Source organism: Corythoichthys intestinalis, chromosome 19, assembly GCF_030265065.1.
Source record: "Corythoichthys intestinalis isolate RoL2023-P3 chromosome 19, ASM3026506v1, whole genome shotgun sequence".
NCBI lineage: Eukaryota > Metazoa > Chordata > Actinopteri > Syngnathiformes > Syngnathidae > Corythoichthys > Corythoichthys intestinalis.
This window is the reverse complement of record NC_080413.1, coordinates 9,849,385-9,873,776: the sequence shown is the minus strand read 5'-3', so window position 1 is coordinate 9,873,776 and position 24,392 is coordinate 9,849,385. Positions and strand designations below refer to the sequence as shown.

At 37.2% G+C, this 24,392-nt stretch overlaps 1 protein-coding gene across 4 annotated transcripts in view; it reads left to right on the top strand.

The window, feature by feature from the left end:
• The window catches only part of LOC130907439 (kelch-like protein 29), a 501,705-nt gene that overhangs the window by 335,570 nt on the left and 141,743 nt on the right, over window positions 1-24,392 (top strand). For all 4 annotated transcript variants that reach the window (XM_057822529.1, XM_057822530.1, XM_057822531.1 and 1 more), the window contains one exon: window positions 15,095-15,233. In XM_057822529.1, coding sequence (XP_057678512.1) covers window positions 15,095-15,233 — 139 coding nt within the window. The remainder of the gene's footprint in view (window positions 1-15,094; window positions 15,234-24,392) is intronic.

Here is a 24,392-nt window from a genome sequence, read left to right as displayed (position 1 = left end):
ATTAATGACTGAATGACCATTTAGCCAATCAGAGGACGGGGTGAATACAAGTGCATTTGAGGGAGGCGCGGCTGCATTTGAGCCGAAATAACCCAATTTTAAATAGATTTTTTCACAACGGCAGGTCAGATTTTTAATAAAAGGCGATACCGATATACGTCAAATTTCCTAATATCGGCACCGATAATCGGTCTATCTCTAGTAACCGATATTACTGCAGTAAAAAGGGAAACATAGATTTTCTTTTGCATGGACAGATATAAAAAAAAAAAAAAATACAATATCTATGTCATATTAGCATTAGTGCTGCAGCGATTAATCGATTAACTCAAGTAATTTGATTGGGAAAAAAAGCTTTGATTCAATTTTTGCTGCTTCGAGTATTAATTTAATTAGGGTGGCGTCGTAATGGCTTTGTTTTGAATGTGTTTGCATTTAGTTTTATTGATTTGGATGGATACACTGCCCTCTAGTGGCAACAGTGAATATGACATAACTCATGTGACATGGCTTAGTCCAGCTGTTCCCTGTTAAGACCAACATAAGCTCATGCTTTTTTTTTTTTTTTTATGAATTTGAAATTTAGTTCAGCGGTTTTTTTAGCCGTTATGTTGTGGGAATATGAGTTTGAACGATTTGTTAATAACATTGTTTAAAAAAAATAAACATTTTATAGCATTTAAGCGAGCGCACTTTTTCTATGCTGGTTAGCCAATTGTTCTTTTTTGTACTTAGATCCTCATTTATCTATTTTTTTCATACCATTTGAGGCGAAGCTCAGGTTTTAAAATTTATTTATGAATGAAAGTGGAATCCTGCATAGATCGAAGAAATATTTTACATTTCCTAAAATATTTTCTACATCGGATTAAATGTTCCTAATCAGATTACTCAATTTTTTGAACTAACTAGTTGATGGATTAATCGACTACTAACATAATTGATAGCTGCATCCCTGATTATCATGACAGCAGCTTCCATACAATTAAGATTTCTAATAATCAAACATTAATGAATCAAATAAAAAAGGTAAAAATAATGTATATATTTTCACGTGCTGGTCAGCTTTTAATCAAACAAACTTGAAATGAAATTTTAGTTATTTCAACGTAATTTTAAATGGCTTTAACTGTATCAATTTACATTTTAAACCTAGACTTTTTAATCAGATTTTAAAATAAAATCTTTGATCAACTCTATATTTTGTTAATATTGAAAAAGTCAGACGTTTTGTGCATAAGGTAGTTTAAGTGTAACTAGTGTACGTTTTTACTTGCATGAAATTACATTGCTAGTGTTTGTATAAAAAGCCTACATAATTATGTTGAAAAATATACACAAATACAGTGCCTGTCAATTAACAAAAAAACACAAAAATGTTAAGCAATCCATATTTTACATGTTCAAGTTGACCAAAAACTGACTTTAAACATAATTTCGATCATTTTGGCATATTTACACCTTGAATTGTATTAAATAATAATATAAATTACGTGATTACAGTTTGTGTACTAAAGACCAAACTCTATAGACTATGTGCATTACTTTAGCCTTCTACGGTCCCATTACGAGACTTTTGTATGATAATATGTAACCGACGGGGCCCCTCTTCCATTCGGCGTGGCTAACATTGAAGCCACACCCCCCCTTGGGGTCCTTGACAGACTTTTTCCCTTTGAGCTTGTACTTGAATTTGCCCTCAGTTGTCCTCAGAGTACCGCCTGACCTCTGAACCTCCCGAGCCCAGGTCCCGCTCCCCTACAAAGAGACCTTACATCGTTCTTGAAGACCCCCCCCCCCCAACCCCTCGCTTACGGCTGGCCCCTTGACAAGCGCCTTCTTAACTCAGCACTTTTGAGCAGGAAAGAGGATATAAAAATAAGACATGAAACGAAGAGCGTCATCACGGACTATTCTCCCAAGCGGCGAGAGTGAAGAGTCGTTGAAGATCCGAGAGGATTTCCTGCGGAATGAATGCGGCTGATTGGAAAGAGGAATGTTTTGACGCCATTGGACGCCATCTGACTTTGTCACGTGACCGTACGATGAAACAAGGACGCCGACGGCTTTGATCCTGGCTTGTTTTTCAACACGCAAACAACAAAAAAAACATTTGCAAGCCTTTGATTTTCGGCTTTTAATGTTTTAAAAGACAGGAAAATAGTCCTTACTTTCATTTTATGCGATTATAGATAAAACGACGGATATAAAAATGCATATTTCAACATGAATTTCTTGTATTTTTTTGAAAAAATAAGTATTAGATGTGGTTGTGTGGATGTAAAAAAAAATGTTTTCAATTAAATTATAAAATATGTGCATTTATGCGCTAAAGTCCATTTCAAGTGTTGACGCAGAATATGAAATGTTTTTTAAAAAACAATAATTGAATGGATTTTTTAAATCAAATACGTTCATAAAAAAGTCATTTTAGGTCTTTCAAAATTATCACGTTAAAAAACAATCTCAAACATATGATTATTAATCTGAATTTTATTTGCTTTTGTAAACAATAGATTTCTTATTTACGGTTTGACACTCAGAAAACTAAAAGAATGCATATTTTTCTTTTAGAAACTAAAAATACTTTTTAAATTATTATTAAAACATACTGCATTAGATTTTTATATTTAATGGCTGTATTTTAAATGAAAGCTTTGAGTCATTGTGGAAGTAGATTTGTTCAAATTACATCTATTTTAATTACAAAGTGTACTTATATTTATTAATAATGAACCCTTCAGCTTCATTTTTATTTTCGTGTTCCGTTCTGTTTGCCTTTTGAAATCCAAAAACTTTTACAAAATGATTTTATAAGATTAATTAAGAATTACATTGTGGGGTAAGTTGCACTTGTTAGTACTAATTACATTGAAAGGAATACATCTATTTATCACAAAAATGACAATAAACGAAGAAGACCTTATAATTATTCCTGAAATATGCCAATGAATGATTGCATCGAATTTATAAAAATACAAAAACATAATCATTTACAAAATGAAATCCATTTTGATTTGGAAAATTCCATTTGTAACACAAAAAAGAAAAGAGTAAGCGCCATAAATACTTTAATACATTTGATTTAATGTAATATTTAATGTACGTCATAAAATATGCCCTGCCTCTTTACGCTCGGAATAAAAACATAAAAGTCAAGTTGTATATTGAATTATTGATCGGCTTGCGGTGCTGGTTTGTTTTCCGGCCAATTAAGCCAGCGTCGTTTTACCATTAAATCTTTAAAAGCGGACAAAAAAGGGCGGAATGAGAACATTTTTGTTCTTTTGGGGGACTTTCATTTTAAAAACAGAAGTCCAGAAAATGTCTGGATAAAAAAATCAACAACAAGCAAAACATTTTAGTTGATTAATTAACAAAGATTGATGTTTTTTTTTAATGTAAAGTATATTTATAATGCTGAAAATAGCTTCTAATCAAAAATATAGAAAAAAGGTGAATTACTTAGATTAGAACCTAAAGATACTGTTTGTAAAAAAACAATAAAGCCAAAGTGTAAATTTTCTAATTGTGTTAAAATTAGTTATTGTTTCCATATACAAGACAACAAAGAAATATACATATTTAAAAATAACAGTTTAACAACAAATAAATGCTGGAGGAAAAAAGATTAATTAGTTAGTTACAATATAAATAAGATTTGGAAGGGAGGTGCATAAGATATTTCATATGCAAAAAAAATGTGTATTAAAGTATATAAGTATAAGCAAATATATAGTATGTATATAAGTAGTTTTTTTACATACATGTTGCTAATGCTATGGCAAAAGAAATGGATTCATAAAGTAAAGAAATGCTGAAAAAAATTTTGGGGAAAAAAAAAAAGAAAAATACTTAAGAGATGTTGCCTGTAAACAACAATAAATATGCTAAAAAATGCTTTAACAACAAACATTTAATTCCTTTTTTGCTTATATTGGAAAATGCTTTTCCTAATAATGCTTTCAACAAGAAAAAATGTCATTTTTTTAGACAATATCTTCACACATGAACCTCACAAGTCCATCACATCACATTTGAACATCACAAAGCCCACCAACATCTATGCCTTGATGACAAAATGGCGGCAACTCCCACCCGCTTGTCAAATCTGTGCCGAACCGCAAAATGGCTCCGAGATCGGCAACCGACATCGCGTCATTTCTGGGCCACCTATCGTGTCTCGCTACGTAACTTTTTTGGCATTGGCAAGGCGTTGGCACCCGCGGATTGGTCGGCGTACCCGAGAACCCCAATTGGGCATAGTCGCCGTTACTAGGCCGCTAAGGAACCAATCAACATTGAGCTGCTCCTGTTGTGAACTCGTCCGCCCGGCGACCCAACGGCGAGAGCTAGCGTAGGTCTTTGTTACTCCTCTTGACGTCCCTCGGCGCATCTTTCTCGTATTGAGACGTAGGTTTGGCGTTCCCCCGCACTGAAGAATGGGGTACGCCATTTTAGTTTCACGGGTTGTTCCAGGGCAAATCCTTCCACCCTGCTACTCCTCTTGGAAGCTACGATTAGCTCTTCTCTCAGGCATTCAGGTGTGTCTGCGTGGCTCCAAGGGAGGCGGCCTTTGTTTGCTCACCGGACCCCCATCCCACCCCCTCTAGGGGCTCTATTCACGGTGTAAAGGGGTCTTATACGGTGTGGATGATTGGAGGCGAGAGCCATATCATTTTTTGCAGGAGAGTCCAAACTAATTCACTGTCGTCCGAGGGTCGGCCCCGCTGACAAGAAGAGCTGGAGTGGAATGCTTTTGTGTTTCGGTGGGGGTGTTGGGGCAAATTCTTAAAAGAGATGCAGCTGTGTATCCAGTTGGGGATTTCCAGAACCGTCTGTACGTTAGACCCTCGCATTTTCTTTCGGAGTATAATAGTATTTGTACTTGCAAGAAACATTCGATACAGTACCGAAACATCTCAAATTCCTGCTGGCAACGTATTAATTTAGAAAGAGGTCATGGCGGTTTTCCAACATAATAATTCATACTGATCCGCGAAAATAATAATCGTCAAAATGGAATCTGGCACTTTAGTTGAACGCAAAGCTATTGTTCTGTAGTATGAATGGCACCAGGTAGCTTATTGTGAGCATTGAATTGTCCTGCCTGTCACTATACGTTGCAGACATAGTTGAAAATAGGGGTGTGACAAAATATCGAAATGGTGATATACAGTGGGGCAAATAAGTATTTAGTCAACCACTAATTGTGCAAGTTCTCCCTCTTGAAAATATTAGAGAGGCCTGTAATTGTCAACATGGGTAAACCTCAACCATATGAGACAGAATGTAGGAAAAAAAAAAAAAAAAAAGAAAATCACATTGTTTGATTTTTAAAGAATTTATTTGCAAATCATGGTGGAAAATAAGTATTTGGTCAATACCAAAAGTTCATCTCAATACTTTGTTATGTACCCTTTGTTGGCAATAACCGAGGCCAAACGTTTTCTGTAACTCTCCAGAAGCTTTTCACACACTGTTGCTGGCCCATTCCTCCATGCAGATCTCCTCTAGAGCAGTGATGTTTTGGGGCTGTCATTGGGCAACACGGACTTTCAACTCCCTCCACAGATTTTCTATGGGGTTGAGATCTGGAGACTGGCTAGGCCACTCCAGGACCTTGAAATGCTTCTTAGGAAGCCACTCCTTTGTTGCCCTGGCTGTGTGTTTGGGATCATTGTCATGCTGAAAGACCCAGCCACGTCTCATCTTCAATGCCCTTGCTGATGGAAGGAGAATTTCACCCAAAATCTCTCGATACATGGCCCCATTCATTCTTTCTTTTACCCAGATCAGTCGTCCTGGTGCCGTTGCAGAAAAACAGCCCCAAAGCATGATATTTCCACCCCCATGCTTCACAGTGGGTATGGTGTTCTTCGGATGCAATTCCGTATTCTTTCTCCTCCAAACACCAGAACCTGTGTTTCTACCAAAAAGTTCTATTTTGGTTTCATCTGACCATAACACATTCTCCCAGTCCTCTTCTGGATCATCCAAATGCTCTCTAGCGAACCGCAGACGTGCCTGGATGTGTACTTTCTTCAGCAGGGGGACACGTCTGGCATTGCAGAATTTGAGTCACTGGCGGCGCATTGTGTTACTGATTGTAGCCTTTGTTACTGTGGTCCCAGCTCTCTGTAGGTCATTCACTAACCCCCAATCTCCCTTGTGGTTCTGGGATTTTTGCTCATCTTTCTTATCATTTTGATGCCACGGGGTGAGATCTTGCATGGAGCCCCAGATCGAGGGAGATTATCAATGGTCTTGTATGTCTTCCATTTTCTAATTATTGCTCCCACAGTTTATTTCTTTGCACCAAGAGTTTTACTTATTGCAGATTCAGTCTTCCCAGCCTGGTGCAGGTCTACAATTTTGTCTCTGGTGTCCTTCGACAGGTCTTTGGCCATAGTGGAGTTTGGAGTGTGACTGACTGAGGTTGTGGACAGGTGTCTTTTATACCGATAATGAGTTAAAACAGGTGCCATAAATACAGGTAACGAGTGGAGCCTCGTTAGAAGAAGTTAGACCGGTTTGACAGCCAGAAATCTTGCTTGTTTGTAGGTGACCAAATACTTATTTTCCACTGTAATTTGGAAATAAATTCTTTAAAAATCAAACAATGTGATTTTCTGTTTTTTTCCCACATTCTGTCTGTCATGGTTGAGGTTTACCCATGTTGATAATTACATGCCTCTCTAATCTTTTCAAGTAGGAGAACTTGCACAATTGGTGGTTTACTAAATACTTATTTGCCCCACTGTATCGTGATACTTTGTATCCCAAAAGGTTATCGATATGCTCCATAATATGCGCATAATAGTGTCTCAGTTACCTCTAAGGCTGCCTTGACGGTGCTCGACACCCAATTCATTTAGACTGGGAACGTTCGTTCGTTTGAAACCAAATCATTCACATTCATCCTGTCAGATTTTCAGGGCTTATAGGTCACTTACTGTTTATTTTAGGGCATTTCCAGGTCGTTTCCTATTGAGTTTGAGTCACTGCCTAGTCATTTGGGTGATTCCCAGGTCACTTCCTGTTCTGTAACACAAAATGAACAGGAAGTGACCCATAAAATACCCCAAAATCAACAGGAAGTAACTGAAAATCAACCGGTAAATGACCTTAACTCATTCACTCCCAGCCATTTTCACCGGAGCAACCCCCTTCGCTCCCGGCCGTTTTACTGGATTTTGACTGATTTTGCAAGGCCCACAAAAAATTCTGTTCAATTGCTATATGAACATGGAACCCACCAAAAGAAAGATTAGACTCTCTTTTAGCAGAAAAATAAAAAGTTAGTATCTTTTTCCATTTTTTAGAAATCAAGCATTAGAAAATAGCTTAGTTTGAGCAATTCCCCTATTTCTGATGAAAAACCGGAGAAATTGAGCTTTTTGTGAAAGCATACATTTCAAACATAACTTTGACTTTAACACAGCTATTTTTTGCTTTAGTTACATCCCAACCATCTGAATGTTTTGCTTTTACAAAATAAGATAAACAACAAGACAAATAGAGCTTTTGATAGCAAACTAACTATTTATTTACACATAACTAACTGAAAGATGACGCTGTTCTGTCCGCGACAGCCGGTTAAACTTTTCCCTCATTGCCATCTGTCTCATAAAGATGAATTTTTTTTAGTCTCTGCGGGCTCTGCTCGCGAGCAGCACGGACTCAAAGGCATCGTCCTCTGCACTAGTGGTCCCGGTCGTTCTGCTCGGTCGTCCAGCGCCTGGCATCCCGGGCATCCAACTGGTTGTTCTGCTCGGTCGTCCATCGCCTGGCATCCATTCGGTCGTCTTTCGCCGGCGCCCGGATATGCGGCTTGGACGTTCGTTGCTGTTGAATCGGGTTACGGGTCCTACCAAATGCGCTACTGCCCTCCAGTGGCCAGTTTTATTGCTTTAAAATGGATTTGCAGCTTTGTGCTTTGGAGGTAAATTGAAACACGACCCATAGATGTCTTTTTTGAAAAAAACAAAACAAAACGTAAAAGACGTATAGATACATCTTTGGGGCACTGAAACAATTAAAAATAGAACGTATTTATATGTTTTTGGGAGCAAATGAGTTAAATGGCCCAAAATTACCTCATTGCCTGGCATTGGCCGCTACTGACGGCCATAGATGTTCAATCTGTTTGAAATGGTCCCTCCCAGTTCAAACAGATTGGACGTCTACTAGTGATAAACTCATTCCAATTCACAGCAGAAGCTTGTTTTTCTGTTTATTAGTTGTTTTTAGAATATCCTAAAATGATTTCCTGACCAATGTATCGATAATCATTGTATCGCTGTATCGTCATCATTATCATGAGCTTTGTATCGCAAACTGTATCGTATCGTGAGGTTCCAAGAGGTTCCCACTCCTACTTGAAAATACATTATTCATAGTTTTAAAAAAAAAAATAGTCAGTGTAATTGGATAATATTTCGCAGCATCTCTTATGATAGCTTACAACGCACTGAGCAGTGAATGGTAATGGCTGCTGAATGTCAACCAAATAATCGCCTTCAAATCATGCTATCCACCGAACTGTCAAGTGCTCACTTGAAAGATTACGCACACAACACTCACAAAAGAGAACCATTATCTATACAGAAACGTGATTAGTTCAACTACTAGACAGTTTGAGTTCCAGTGCAAAGGAAATAATAATGTTCTTTTGCGAGAACCAAGGCCATGTTCTATACAGTTGCGAGAGACAGTCATAATACAGTAGCTGCGTTATTGTCGGAAAGACTGTGGACTGCGCACTCAGCAGACGAAGGCTAATGTGGGCCTGGTCATCGAGGTCTCTTTTTCAGAATGTTTTGGAAGGACAAATTGCAATTTCTTTCCATGTCAGGTCTACTTTTCATGGGTCCATGCTGGGTATTAGAACTGCACTTTCCAAAGTCCTTCAAGACAGTGGCGCCACCAGAGGGTGGCCACGGCCCCCCAATAAATTTGTTGGCCACGCCACTGACCACCCCTCTTTTGTTAAATGTTCACTTTATGCTTAATATATACTAGGGCTGTCAAACGATTAAAATTTTTAATCGAGTTAATTACAGCTTAAAATTAATTAATCGTAATTCATTGCAATTCAGACCATCTATAAAATATGCCATATTTTTCTGTAAATTATTGTTGGAATGGAAAGATAAGACACAAGACAGATATATACATTCAACATACGGTACGTAAGTAGTGTATTTGTTTACTATAACAATAAATCAACAAGATGGCATTAACATTAACATTCTGTTAAAGCGATCCATAGATAGAAAGACTTGTAGTTCTTAAAAGATAAATGTTAGTACAAGTTATAGAAATTTCATATTAAAACCCGTCTTAATGTTTTCGTTTTAATAAAATTTGTAAAATTTTCAATCAAAAAATAAACTAGTAGGTCGCCATTGTTGATGTCAATAATTACACAATGCTCATTCATGGTGCTGAAACCCATCAAATCAGTCGCACCCAAGCGCCAGCAGAGGGCGACAAAACGCCAAAATGCACAAGTAACAAGTGGACATTACACTGTGCTGTCATTTTAATCTGTTTGAGCGGGGTGGTGGTTAATTGCCTCAAATATTTCAACATGATTAAAAAAAATTAATTACTGCCTGTTAATGCGATAATTTTGACAGCCCTAATGTATACATAACACAATAGAACAGAATTGTTGTGGAACTCAAAATGTTGACTGGACTGTTATGGACTGAAATCATTGGTAACATTAAATTAGGGCTGCAGCTATCAATTATTTTAGTAGTCGACTAATCAATGAACTAGTTAGTTTGAATAATCGAGTAATCGGATAAGGAACATAAAAAAATCAAGTACATGAGCTGAGCCTCAAACGGTCTAAAAAAATAAATCGATGAGGATCTAAGTACAATAAAAGAACAACTGGCTAACTTATATAGCAAAAGTCTGCTAGCTTCAATGCTATAATATGCTAACTTTTTTTTTTTTTTAACATGCTGTCAACAAATGGTTCAAACATATATTCCCACAAAAATTGCTAATTATACCTATTAGCTAAATTATGAATTGATTAAAAAAGCATTAGCTCAAACAAAAACGTAGCTTATGTTGGTCTTAACAGGGAGCAACTTGATTCAGCCATGTGAAATGAGTTATGTCATATTCATGTTGCCACTGGAGGGTAATGTATCCACCCAAACCAATAAAACTAAATGCAAACACTTTACTCACGAACAGTGTTGGGAATAACGCCGTTATAAATAACAGCGTTACATAACGGCGTTATTTTTTCAGTAACGGGGTAATCTAACTAATTATTTTTTCTGCCGTTACAACGCCGTTACCGTTACTGACGGTCAAAAGCGGTGCGTAACTTACTTTGAATAAATTGAAGAAACTATCAGCCGTAGCGAGTCTACTCTGCTCTGTTTATTTGTCATCCAAGACTTGGGGTGCGTTCAGGTTCATGGCAATGAAAATAGTAAACACACATAGCCTACCTTTGTAAGAACGATGGAGTTGCCGTTTGATACGGTCATAATGTGCAGGTCCTGCACACATCCGCAGCAAAATTGTTCGTACTTTTGTAGCCATTTGTAATTTCGGAATCGCTGATGAGTTTAGTAACATACACCAAACAATAAATACAGCAGAATGTCCATTTCGCGTAATTGTGGAAGCCTGTCGACATCTTTACTCCATTAGTCTTCGGCTTGCTCGTAAGGGTCAACATTGTTCACATCCTTAAATTTGATCACATATCTGTTCTTCGCCTTAGTAACGAGTTTGTCTCTTTATTGAACTGGCAAGTTAAAGTTTAATGTCCCGCGAGCCAGACCTGCTTCCAATATGGCTGCGTTGTTGTCAAATCTCACGTGATCCCCCATTCTGTGACGTAAAAGCTCGAGCCTCATAGCGCACGTACTTCAGAGTACGTGCGCTATGAGCCGGTGTTTTCACACACAAACTGGAACAGCGCGTGCGGCAAACACACACGCACGCAAAACAGATGCAGAGGGATATGATGGTAGAGCATTCAGAGGAAAATTTGCCGTTTACGAGGTGGAGATATAAACACTATTTCAAGTTGGTCGAAATTAAAGGAAAGAACGTGCATGTAAAGTGTAATCAGCATTCGACCTCAGTGTTCATGTGTGATCAATTATAGTTATTTACATGTTTATTTGTACTTTAATAAAGAATTTAAGTGTTCCAAAATGTTTTTGTGAATTAATAAGCGTCAACAAAAGTTGAATTGCTAAATTAGTAAAAAAAAAAAAAAAATGTTAAAAAAAAAATTGTAAAAATAGTCGGCTGACTAATCGGGAAAAATTTGTCGTTTGGGACTGCCCTACCGGAACATATTTCCTCCACACCCTTCTCACCTTTTTAACCCCTGATCCATTTTCATGCCTGGTCTTAAATAGAATAGCAATTTACAGTGGTATCGCTAGATACCAGCGGCTACCGCCAATACATTGGACTTATATATCGACTTTTTTCCAATATCGACCATCGGCCGATTAACAAAAAGTAAGCTGATATAAAAAGGATTTTGATCAGTACTGATTAAGTATAGCAACCATGTGCAAATGTTGTGCAGTCATCCAAAAAAAAAAAGGTATTGTACAAATTTCAGAACTGCCATGACTAGTACAGCATGTTTTCTGAGTCATTTGCGGGATGCCCATTTGCGAGTCACAAACTCCACTGTTTACCAAATGTTCCAACTGTCATCCTCACAGCCAGCACTTGCAATCAAAAGCTGTAACCGCACACGAACAGTGTCCATAACCATAATACGGCACATTATGGCTTGTGTACGTTCACAAAGTGGCCTTCTGGATTACGAAGCATGGCGTCTCCCCCACTTCACCCCACCACCCGCTGATATTTCCTCTCAGCATCCCCTCATGGCGCCTCATTAAGACACCAGGAAAACAAGCGCCTCCGACCCATCGCCGCAGTGGGTCCAACGAGGCGAGACTACACCGAATTTGCATCCGTTAGCTCTGAGCGTGACTCTTTCTCAGTTTGGTTGTCGTCCGATTATAAAGGCATTGTGATGATTACGTTTGGGAGTAAGCAGATCGCGTCAGTGGAAAGTCGACTACACGGAAAGTAGGACAATCCATTAACAGGGTGTTCCAAATTTTCTAGAATTTCGTATGTTTAATTTCGTTTTTAAGTTGGTCAACGCCTGCGATTGGCTAGCAGCCAGTTCAGGGTGTAACATGTAGTGCTGCAACGATTAATTGATTAACTCGAGTAATTCACTTAGAAAAAGATTCAAATTAAATTTTGTTGCTTTGAGTATTCGTTTAATTAAAGCGGCGTTGTAATGGTTTGTTTTGAAAGTGTTTGCACTGCGTTTTATTAATTTGGGTGGATACACTGCCCTGTAGTGGCAACAGTGAGTATGACATAGTTCATTTCACATGGCTGAATCCAGCTGCTCCCTGTTAAGACCAACATAAGCTGTTTTTTAATTGCATTTGTAATGTAGTTTATTGATACATTTAGCCATTTTTGTGGGAATATGTGCCCATTTGCGAGTCACATTTGTTAGAGCATTGTTTAAAAAAAAAAGCTAGCGGAATTTTGCTGTGTAAATTAACCAGATCCTTCGATCCTCATTTATTTACAGTATTTTTTTTATACCATTTGAGGCTCAGTTCAGGTATTTTATTTTTTCATGTTCCTGAAATGATTACTCGTTTATTCGAACTAACTAGTTCATCGATTAATCGACTACTAAAATAATTGATAGCTTTAGCCCTAGTACCTTATTTCCTGCCCGTTGTTAGCTGGATAGGCTCCAGCACCCCTGTGACCCTCGTCAGGATAAGCTGTTCAGATAGCAATGAATGAAACGCTTGACAAAAAATAGTAAGGGTCTTGATTCATATTAAGCTTGTCCCGATCGCATATTCTTCCAGCCGAGTCCAGAGTCCGAGTCACCTGATTTTGAGAATCTGAGATACCGAGGTCCAGATCCAAGTTGTTGTTTTTTTTTCCTTTTTAAGCAAAAGTTCCAAACATGTTACTATTCGACCGTGCCGCATTCATTACGTGAATTATTTTTAAACAAGAATAACGTAGAAAAATGGTTGTCTTTATTCAACGCTTCATTGAGTGAGTCCACTCAAATTCATTCACGTTTTGATTCTCACGCTGCTTAGAACAGCCTCTCACTTGCACAATGAGTTGCTACAGCACACTTTTGCACCTTAGATCGTAGCGCTACCAAGGTTATCTGACAAGATCAAAGCAACAAACCTTTCAATCGCCGTTAACTTTGAGTACCAAACGCAAGCTGGGCAGTTTGGCCGCACTGCTTAGCAGGAGAGAGGGTTAGAGGCTGAGGCGCTGTACGAGCATGAAGCAGAAAAACATAAATACAGGTAGTCCCCGGGCTACAACGTACTTTTTTTTTTCCTAATTGTACTTCACAGTGTATTATTTTTTACTTTACTTTATTAACATGACTTCTATCCTCGCTAAACGTGAAGTTGTTCAGCTTGACAGAAAAAGCAATTGTGCTTTTTGAAGCTTTTGACTTCCTTTTGACAATTTGTAAAGCTGTTACACACATGTACACGTCTGTTTTAACAATAAAACACTCGACACAAAACGATTGGTGTTCAAACGTCCATCTAGTCTGATCAATATATAAATTTAGTAGATTAAATTAGCCTAATTTGCTTCACAAAAGTCCGCTAGCTTAAATGCTACGAATGCTAACGTATTTACAATTCTCATAGCAAATTGCTCACATGTAACTCCACAAACTGTAGCTCCAAACTTAATTACAAATGCATTAAAAAAAACATATATTAGCTGAAACAACTTACAGCCTTATGTGGGCCAAACCAGAACACAGCTATCCTTTATCCATGGGAGATGTCTGAGTGCTCCTGAATGGATCGACAGTCCAACCAGAGCCAACGCTGCCACTAGAGGACAGTGTAACCTCCATCATTAAACAAAATACAAAACTGTGGGACTTTTTGGATGGTTATTTTGAAATTTTAAAGGGTTAATTCTTGTTTACACAGAAATTCAGGTTACGTTGCCGTTTGTAACCCGGGGCCTATTTGTATATATTTTTTAATTAAACAACCCAATCCTTTTCACCTGATTCCGATCCTCGAAAATGGCCTGATCGGTCGATTTTCGATCTCGCGATCGGATGTGGACATCCCTAATTCATATCCTTGTAAATTTGTTCATTTCGGTAATCCAATTGCACGTTAATTGCGACTATTCCGATGTTCTCTTACAGGAAGAATTTCATAGCAATTCATTCATAAAATAATCTCCTTTATTCAGTAGAAAACTGAAAGTTGGTGCATGTTCAGGTTATTCAACAAGAATTCAATACGCAAAGTTGTGTATTATAAATACACTGTAAAAAATGGAATTTACTCAGTAGAATTGAGGTAACAATTTACAGTTAGTTTGATAGTGTAAAGTTGAGCCAATTTTACTGTGTAAATTATATTTAAATGCGTCAACAATAATATACTCAAGTAATTTGGGTAAGGTTTACCTAACCTTTTAAAAGTGATTATATCACTTACTACGTATTAAAATTGAGTATTATTTACTCATGTGTGTAGTGTATTGTATTGTTTATTTTACTGAATGTTTTTTAATAAATCTTAATATGAATATCACTATTGTAGATTAGGTTTATTTTACCCTGAAGTCATTGTACACAAGAGAAACATTTGATTGCCAAGTGTTTTTTTTATTTTTTATTTACAATTTGCTCATTAAATTTAAAATTTAACAAATTGTCTGCCCAACATAAATTACATAAATAAATAAATAAATAAATAGATATAATTCCCCAAAAGCAGTTTTTTCGCAGTGACCTTCAGCATTTTTTGTTCAATTTCCCACAAAAAATTAATTTGTTTTTCACACAGGTGAGAAAACTGTGTGGATGTTGTTTCTTCACTTTGACATCACCAATGTTATCTCCAATGTTTCTTTTCTGTGTCACGCTGTTGATGCTCATGTCTGTCCTGAAAATCAAGCAACTTCTTAATCTTAAAATATGTCGCTGTCTGTTTTCCTTCTTCTTCTCTTTCTTCCTCCCCAGAAATGTTGAAGGAGCTCAACCAGCAGCGGCGAGCGAAAGAGTTTACAGACCTGAAAATAATTGTTGAAGGCAAAGAGTTTGAAGTCCACCAAAATGTTCTAGCTTCCTGCAGCTTGTATTTCAAGGACCTGGTCAAAAGGTTTGCCTTTTCCTGACAGCATTCATCCTCCTTGATCCCACCTGTTCTCTTTTGTAGGGCACATTTGTGTCGCTTTCCTAACCCGCCTTAGCTCCAATCTGCCCCCCCACCCTTCTTTCTCTTTCTGTTCTGTCTTTTCATCTTTCTTGCAGGTACTTGAAGACTTTTTTTGGTTCTAGCGCAGGGCCAGCAGCCATTCCTTCCTTCTCTCCCCTTCACTCCCACACTCAAATGAATGTATCTGAATCTGGAGATAAAGGTCAACAACTCGTCATCTCTTGCAACCCCCTCTCTCACCATGCCATTTTAACCACATTTCCATTTTAACGAGCAGCGCAAATGTTGCACGGGCGGGGGATGTTTTTAAGGGCCCAAACGAGACGACCGTATTTCCTCCGCACTGTGTAATCGTAAATAATAGGCGCTTTTGCACTGTAGGAACCATCTGAAGTTTCTGTAACCTTATGGGGGCCGAAGACCTAATTTGCTGTGTAGGAACAAGGGACCAGTTCCCGGAAAATTGCAGGAGTCGCTATGATCCGAGTCTTAGGGCACTTTTCACATTAGACCAAGAGTACCAGGGTCCGGTTGGAGAGCTACAGTGGTATGAAAAAGTATCTGAACCTTTTGGAATTTCTGCATCAAATCACCTTCAAATGTGATCTGATCTTCTGTCTAAATCACACAGATGAAAATAAGGTGTTTGCTTTAACTAAAACCACCCAAACATTTATAAGTTTTCATTAGGGCTGTCAAAATTATCGCGTTAACGCACGGTAATTAATTTTTTAAATTAATCACGTTAAAATATTTGACGCAATTAACGCACATGCCCCGCTCAAACAGATTAAAATGACAGCACAGTGCAATGTTACTTGTTACTTATGTTTTTGGGAGTTTTGTTGCCCTCTGCTGGCGCTTGGGTGCGACTGATTTTATGGGCTTAAGCTCCCGTGAGCATTGTGTAATTATTGACATCAACAATGGCGGGCTACGAGTTAATTTTTTGATTGAAAATTTAACAAATTTTATTAAAATGAAAACATGAAGAGGGGTTTTAATATAAAATTTCTATAACTTGTACTAACATTTATCTTTTAAGAACTACAAGTCTTGGATCGCTTTAACAGAGTGTTAGTAATGTTAATGCCATCTTTTTGATTTATTGTTATAATAAACAAATACAGTACTTATGTACAGTATGTTGAATGTATATATCCATCTTGTGTCTTATCTTTCCATTCCTACAATAATTTACAGAAAAAATGGCATATTTTATAGATGGTTTGAATTGCGATTAATTACGATTAATTAATTTTTAATCTCTGTCTCGATTAAAAATTTTAATCATTTGACAGCCCTAGTTTTCATATTTTAATGAGGATAGCATGCAAACAATGATGGGGGGGGGGGGGGGGGGGGGTAAGTGAACACTCTGCCTAAGGAGACTTAAAGAGCAATTGAGACCATTTTTTACCAAACATTTTAAGTCACTTAAGTCCTAAAGCTGCTCTGCCCACTATAAAACCCACACCTGGTAAGAAATGTCTTGATAAGAAGCTGGGAAAGGATACAAAACCATCTCTAAAAGTCTGGATGTTCATCAATCGACAGTCAGAGAAGTTGTCTACAAATTCAGAGAATTTGGCACTGTTGCTTTCCTCCCAAGAAGTGGCCGTCCACCAAAGATGACGCCAAGAGTTCTGCACAGAATACTCAGAGGGGTAAAAATGAACGCTACAGTGTCTAAAGACTTACAGAAATAACTGGCACAGTCCAAAATCTATACGCACACATCAACTGTATGTAAAACTATGGCCAAGAATGGTGTTCATGGGAGGACTCCACGGAGGAAGCCACTAGTTTCTAAAAAAAAAAAAAAAAAAAAAAAAAACATTGTTGCTAGTTTAAAAAAAGGCACTTGGACCCTCCACAGACGTTTTGGCAAGATATTTTGTGGACTGATGAAACCAGAGTTGAATTGCTTGGGAGTAAGACACAACGTCATGTGTGGAGGGAAAAATGGAACAGCTCACCGAGATGAACACCTCATCCCCACCGTGACGCATGGTGGAGGGAGCGTCATGATTTGGGGCTGTTTTGCAACCTCAGGGCCTGGACAACTTGAAATCAATAATGTAAAAATGTATTCAGAAGTTTATCAGGATGTTTTGCAAGAAAACCTTAGGCCGTCTGCAGACAGTTAAAGCTAAAAAGAGGATGGATGCTGCAACAAGACAATGATCCAAAACACAAAAGTAAATCAACTTCAGAATTGTTTCAGAAGAACAAAATACACATTCTGGAATGGCCTAATCAAAGTCCAGACTTGAACCCCATTGAGATGCTGTGGCATGACATAAGACAGCGATTCATAGCCAGACCTCCCAGGAATCTGACATAACTAAAGCAGTTTTGTAGAGAAGAATGGGCCAAGATTAGTCCTAATCGATGTGCCGGACTGATTTACAGCTACAGGAAGCGTCTGGTTGAAGTTATTGTTGCCAAAGGGGGGCCACAAAATAATAAATGTGATGGTTCAATTACTTATTTTCCCCCTTCTGTCATTCTTTGCATACTATCCTCATTAAAATAATAAAACCTATAAATGTTTGAGTGGTGTTAAAGCAGTTGTTTCATCTGTGTGATTTTGATAAACATCAGTTCACATTTGATGGTGATTTTATGCAGAAATGTGAGAAATTCCAAAAGGTTCAGACACTTTTTCATACCACTGTACCTTGCAACAACACTTGGAAATAACTTGTTGAAAGGTTCAGCGTTCATACTGCCACCGAACTATCCCCCCAACCCCCCCCCCCCCCCCCCCCCCCCAAAAAAAAAAGAAAAAAACAACCGAAAAATGGAGTCTCTGTGTCAGGAGTGACACAAGCAGACACTGCTACGATGCAGGCTAACTACACATATAAAATGTCACACATTGTGAACATGTGACAGAAACAATTGCGCAATTTTGTTTTGTTGTTGTCTCGTCAGACAAAAACTGGCAAAGACAAAGTCTCCAAAAACACATTTTTGGCTCGTTAATCTCGTCATCGTTATGACAAAAGTGTTTGTTGAGGAAATATTTTCGTAGTCATCGTTGACGAACACTGTTCCATAGGGCTGTAGGAACTTGATTACGTCGGTGTTTGGTGATTTGCTGAAATGAAAAGTCTCAACTGCAATTTAAAAAAAAAAAAAAAGTGGCATATGGTATTAGCCATGTATATGTTTGATATATTATGCTTGAAACACATAAAACAAAGAAAGCCTTTGGTTCTTTCATATTATTAAACCTGCGCGCTCTTCCAGTCTCGTCGATTAAACGCTCAATGTAGTCGCCTATAGAAACTATTGTTGCAGCTCAACAACATGCCATGCCAAGTTGTATTTCAATCTCAGAACACTCGAATATCCAAAATTACATTTTTTAATTGTATTTTGGTCTTATCTTAGAATGCAAAATTTTGGGGGGCTGGGGGGGTCCAATTCATGGTAAAATATATTTCAAATAAATAGAATTTATTATCTCTAATTAATGGTAACGTGTAACTCTGAAACTGAGTGGCGTTCAACCTTTTTAACTCCAGTTATGGCATTTTTCTTGCCAAAGTTTTGATATTATACTTTGGATTCACGTTCAAATTAGGGCTGTCAAAATTATCACGTTAACGGGCGTTAATTAATTTTTTTTAATTAATCACGTTAAAATATTTGACGCAATTAACGCAGATGCCCCGCTCAGACAGATTTAAATGACAGTAGAGTGAAACGCTCACTTGTTGTGTTTTATGGAGTTTTGCCGCCCTCTGCTGGCGCTTGGGTGCGACTGATTTTATAGGCTTCAGCACCCATGAGCATTGTGTAAGTAATTATTGACATCAACAATGGAGGGCTACTGGTTTATTTTTTGATTGACAATTTTACAAATTTTTTTCAAACGAAAACATTAAGAGGGGTTTTAATATAAAATTTCTATAACTTGTGCTAACATTTTTCTTTTAAGAACTACAAGTCCCTCTATCCATGGATCACTTTAACGGAATGTTAATAATGTTAATGCCATCTTGTTGATTTATTGTTATAATAAACAAATACAGTCCTTATGTACCGTATGTTTAATGTATATATCCATCTTGTGTCTTATCTTTCCATTCCAACAATAATTTACAGAAAAATATGGCATATTTTATGGATGGTTTGAATTGCGATTAATTACGATTAATTAATTTTTAAGCTGTAATTAACTCGATTAAAAATTTTAATCGTTTGACACCCCTAGTTTAAATCAATCCTTGAAATTTGAGGTTCCACTGTACATCTCAAAATTTGGTGATGGTAGAGCAGACGAGAAGACCTTTCCACCAGCGCGCCAATTCCAGAGTCTGCCTTTGACCTTGACGAGAGCCTGAAAGCCTCACGGGGGGTCGACGGGGGGTTGAGCTGCTGTCCATCACTCGCCGTCTCATGTGGGGTTCTTACCGGCGATACGAGCCCATCATTTATGCGCGAAGGTGTGAAACCCCCAATAGACACCTGAGCTTGACACATTAATCAGCCCAAATGCTCATGAATCACTTAATTGATTGGGGGAGCGCTTTCATCTGTTGTCATAACGTTCTCACTTTTCAGGGTAGTTAAGACATTTAGCTCATTTTGAAAGGTGGGAAAAAACACGTTTGTACAACTAGTGGTTACACCTAATGAATTTCATCGAGAAGTTGAAATTATTTTTGGTTTCTATCCTCCAAGAATATTTTTTAAAATTAAAATGTCATGTTAAATTTATGCAAATAAGTATTTAAATATTTGGCTCCCATTGACGGCGAGAGATGTCCAATCCATTTGAAGTATGACGGTGGCAGCGAATGAACCAATGTAATTTTAACGTCTTTAACTTATTCTCTGCCATTATTGGACATGCAAAACAATAGTTCTACATATAACATTGTAATAACATCGTGATAACACTGTAATAACGTGCAAATACACAGAAATTTGAAGTTTAACTGTGCAAATGCTCACATGAATTGGATGTTGATTGCTGTCAACGGAAAACTTATGTTTGTTTTCAGTTCAAATGGATTGGACATCTACTAGTCATAAAGTCATCTAAATTCTAAAACTCAATTTAATTTGTAGATGTCATTGCTATTACTTTTCATTAGTTGTACAATATATATATATTGTGTGGCTTTTGCAAATGCTAAAATTGATTCTTCCATTTTAATTAATGTACCGAACCATGTTTTTTGGAAATATTTTCATATTTTGTGAAATTTAACTCTAAAATTCTGGTTTAGTCGTACGGAGCCCCTAAAGGGACATCAACAGAAATAACATAAAATTAAGCAAACTATCTCTGATAAACACTAGCGTTATATAGCATTTAGGCTAGCGGACATATGCTATGCATGTTAGCCAAATGCTGCATTGTTGCAATTAGCTAACTTGCATAGCAAAACTCTGCTACCTTAAATGCAACATAATGCTAAGGTTTATAACAATTGACTAATTTGAATGGTAAAATTAAGCTAGCTTAAATGCAATATAATGCTAATGTTTACAACAATTGACTAACTTGCATAGCAAAAGTCCGCTAGCTTAAATGCTATATAAAGCTAATGTTTACAACAATTAGCTAACTTGCATAGCGAAAGTCCACTTGTTTAAATGCTATATAATGCTAATGTTTACAAAAATTGGCTAACTTTGTAACTTGCATAGCAAAAGTCCGCTAGCTCAAATGCTATATAATGCTAATGTTTACAGCAATATACTAACTTGCATTGCAAAAGTCCGCTATCTTAAATGCTATATAATGCTAATGTTTACAACAATTGACTAACTTGCATAGCAAAAGTCCGCAAGCTTAAATGCTATATAAAGCTAATGTTTACAACAATTAGCTAACTTGCATAGCGAAAGTCCACTTGTTTAAATGCTTTATAATGCTAATGTTTACAACAATTGGCTAACTTTGTAACTTGCATAGCAAAAGTCCGCTCGCTCAAATGCTATATAATGCTAATTTTTACAGCAATATACTAACTTGCATTGCAAAAGTCCGCTATCTTAAATGCTATATAATGCTAATGTTAACAACAATTGACTTACTATTCTAGCAAAGGTCTGCTAGCTTGAATGCTATATAATGTTTTTTTTCGTTTGTTTGTTTTTTTTAAACAATTGACTAACTTGCATAGCAAAAGTATGTTAGCTTAAATGCTATATAATGCCAATGTTCACAACAACTGGCTAACTTGCATTACTAAGGTCCGCTAGCTTAAATGCTATATAATGCTGATGTTTACTAGATAGATTCTGGTGTCCCAGATTGCGTCAATATTTCTGTCGATGTCCCTTTCAGGGCTCCGGAGAAATAGTATTTTCGCTTATCTTTTTTTTTTTAGCATTTTGGTGGCTGTACGCAATCATTTTATTTCCACGCATTGCTTCTATTTTTCTACAATTTCCATTTTCTACTAATTTCTTGGAACATGTTGCCCCACGATACCGAAAGGATCCAATGCAAACATTAACCCTCCCCGAAAAAACCCATTACCTTCCTCTTAAAGGGCCGGTGCACCGAGCAGGCTGACAGATCATGGCCCGTAATTCCATTTCACCCATCAGCATTTTCCAATAAGCGTGCTCGCTTGGCATTTAATTTATGGCATCCGTCCGCATATTCTGCATCGCCACTACCGCATTCCGCAAAAAAACTGAGCCCGGTCTGACACATTTCGTCCTCGTGAGCCGTTACCAACCCGACCGTTCGACTCACCCCGGGGGGAGGACGGGACTTTGTCCAATTCCCTTTAGATTTATGTGTAATAGTCTTTGTTCTAGTTGATCCTGATAGCGAGACGAGTCTTCACACTTTTATTTGGCCTGCAGTCTCTGTCACCTCTTCAATGACTTTCATATCAAAGACAATTTTGTGCAGGTGCACCGTCTCTCTCACCTTGGTCTTCATAAAGTGACATTTTTGGGATGAGGCCATTTAAATGGAAACAGGATGAGGTGAAATGCTTACAATAACTCTAATAAGTAGAGTTTGAAAATTGAACCCGCAAATCAGTTTTTCATAACATGGCATATGATTGGCATATCCATCATGAGTAGACCCACAAGAAAGACGACGCTATGCACAAAAAGACACAGGAAGTCAGCCGTTGTGTGTGTTTCAATAGCATACCAGCAAGGTTTAATGATTCTTTGTAAACTCAAGTTTCGTAATCGGTTTCGTTTAGCAACTTGACATTAAGGTTATAATAGTTAGGATTATTTTTTTAAATTGTAGTTAAGTTTTATGTAGTCCTCTAAATCAATTAGTTTAAACTCATTGGCGGCCGTAGACGTCAAATTTTGATTCCAAATTCGAAGTGAGATGGTGGCAGAGAATTAACAAATGTCATTTTAGCGTGTTAATATTGCATCTGGAGATAAAATGAAAACGAAGGGATTAGTGTCTTGAACTCATTGATTGACACTGATAGCATTAGACGTCCAAACTGAAATTCCACCATTTACATTGTAATAACATGGTAATAACACTGTAATAACTTCAAACTACAACACAATAAGTTGAACTGTGCAAATGTTGAAATGAATCAGATGTAGATTGCTGTCAATGGAAGCTAATGAGTTCATTTGAAAACGTATATTAGTTTTGTTGACACTATACAATTCAATTCAGTTTAGGGCTGCAGCTATCGATTATTTTAGTAGTCGATTAATCGGTAAACTAGTTAGTTCGAATAATTAAGTAATCGGATGAGGAACACGAAAAATTAAAATACCTGAGCTGAGCCTCAAACGATATAAAAATAAATAAATAAATAAATAAGAATCTATGTACAAGAAAAGAACAATCGGCTAAATTACTAGTACACAGCAAAAGTCCGTTAGCTTAAATGCTATAAAACGCTAACTTTTTTTTTTTTTTTTTTTACAATTCTCTTAACAAATGGTTCAGACACATATTCCCACAAAAACGGCTAAATATACAGCTAAGTATACCTATCCCTATAACTAAATTATGAATGCATTAAAAAAAACAGACGCAAACAAAAACTTGGCTTATGTTGGTCTTAACATGGAGCAGCTGGATTCAGCCATGTGAAATGAGGCAGACTAGAGGGCAGTGTATCCACCCAAATCAATAAAACCGAATGCAAACACTTTCAAAATAAACCATTACAACATCACTTTAATTAAAAGAATACTCGAAGCAACAAAATTTAATTTGAATCTTTTTTTTCTAATTGAATACTCGAGTTAATCGATTAATCATTGCAGCACTAATTCAATTTATTCTAAACACTGTGTCCAATCTACTACTTTTTTGATTTTTAGATAATTATTTTTATTGTTTTCAATCACAAGTTAAATTGAACATACATTTCTCAGCAATGGAATCCAACTTGCAAACTACAGCGGTATGAAAAGATATCTGAACCTTTTGGAATTTCTCACATTTCTGCATAAAATCACCATCAAATGTGATCTGATCTTTGTCAAAATCACTCAGATGAAAAAACAGTGTCTGCTTTAACTAAAACCACCCAAACATTTATAGGTTTTCATATTTTAATGACGATAGTATGCAAACAATGACAGAAGAGGGAAAAATAAGTAAGTGAACCCTCTGCCGAAGGAGACCAAACAATTAAAGTCAGGTGTGTGCCCAATCACTGATGAGTGGTTTAAATCTGCCCTGCCCGCTATTAAAACACACACCTGTTAAGAATTGTATTGATTGTCTGATGTGCATCATGGCTCGGTCGAATGAGCTGTCTGAAGACCTGCGATCAAGGATTGTTGATTTGTATAAAGCTGGGAAAGGTTACACAACCATCTCTAAAAGGCTGGATGTTCATCAGTCGACAGTCAGAGAAGTTGTCTACAAATGGAGAGAGTTTGTTACTGTTGCTTCTCTCCCAAGGAGTGGTCGTCCACTAAAGGTGACGCCAATAGTTCAGCGCAGAATACTCAGTGAGGTAATAAAAAAAAGTAGAGTGGCCACAAAATATTAAATGTAATGATTCACTTACTTATTTCCCCCCCTCCTGTCATTGTTTGCATACTATCCTCATTAAAATATAAAAAACCTATAAATGTTTGGGTGGTTTTAGTTGAAGAAGGCACTGT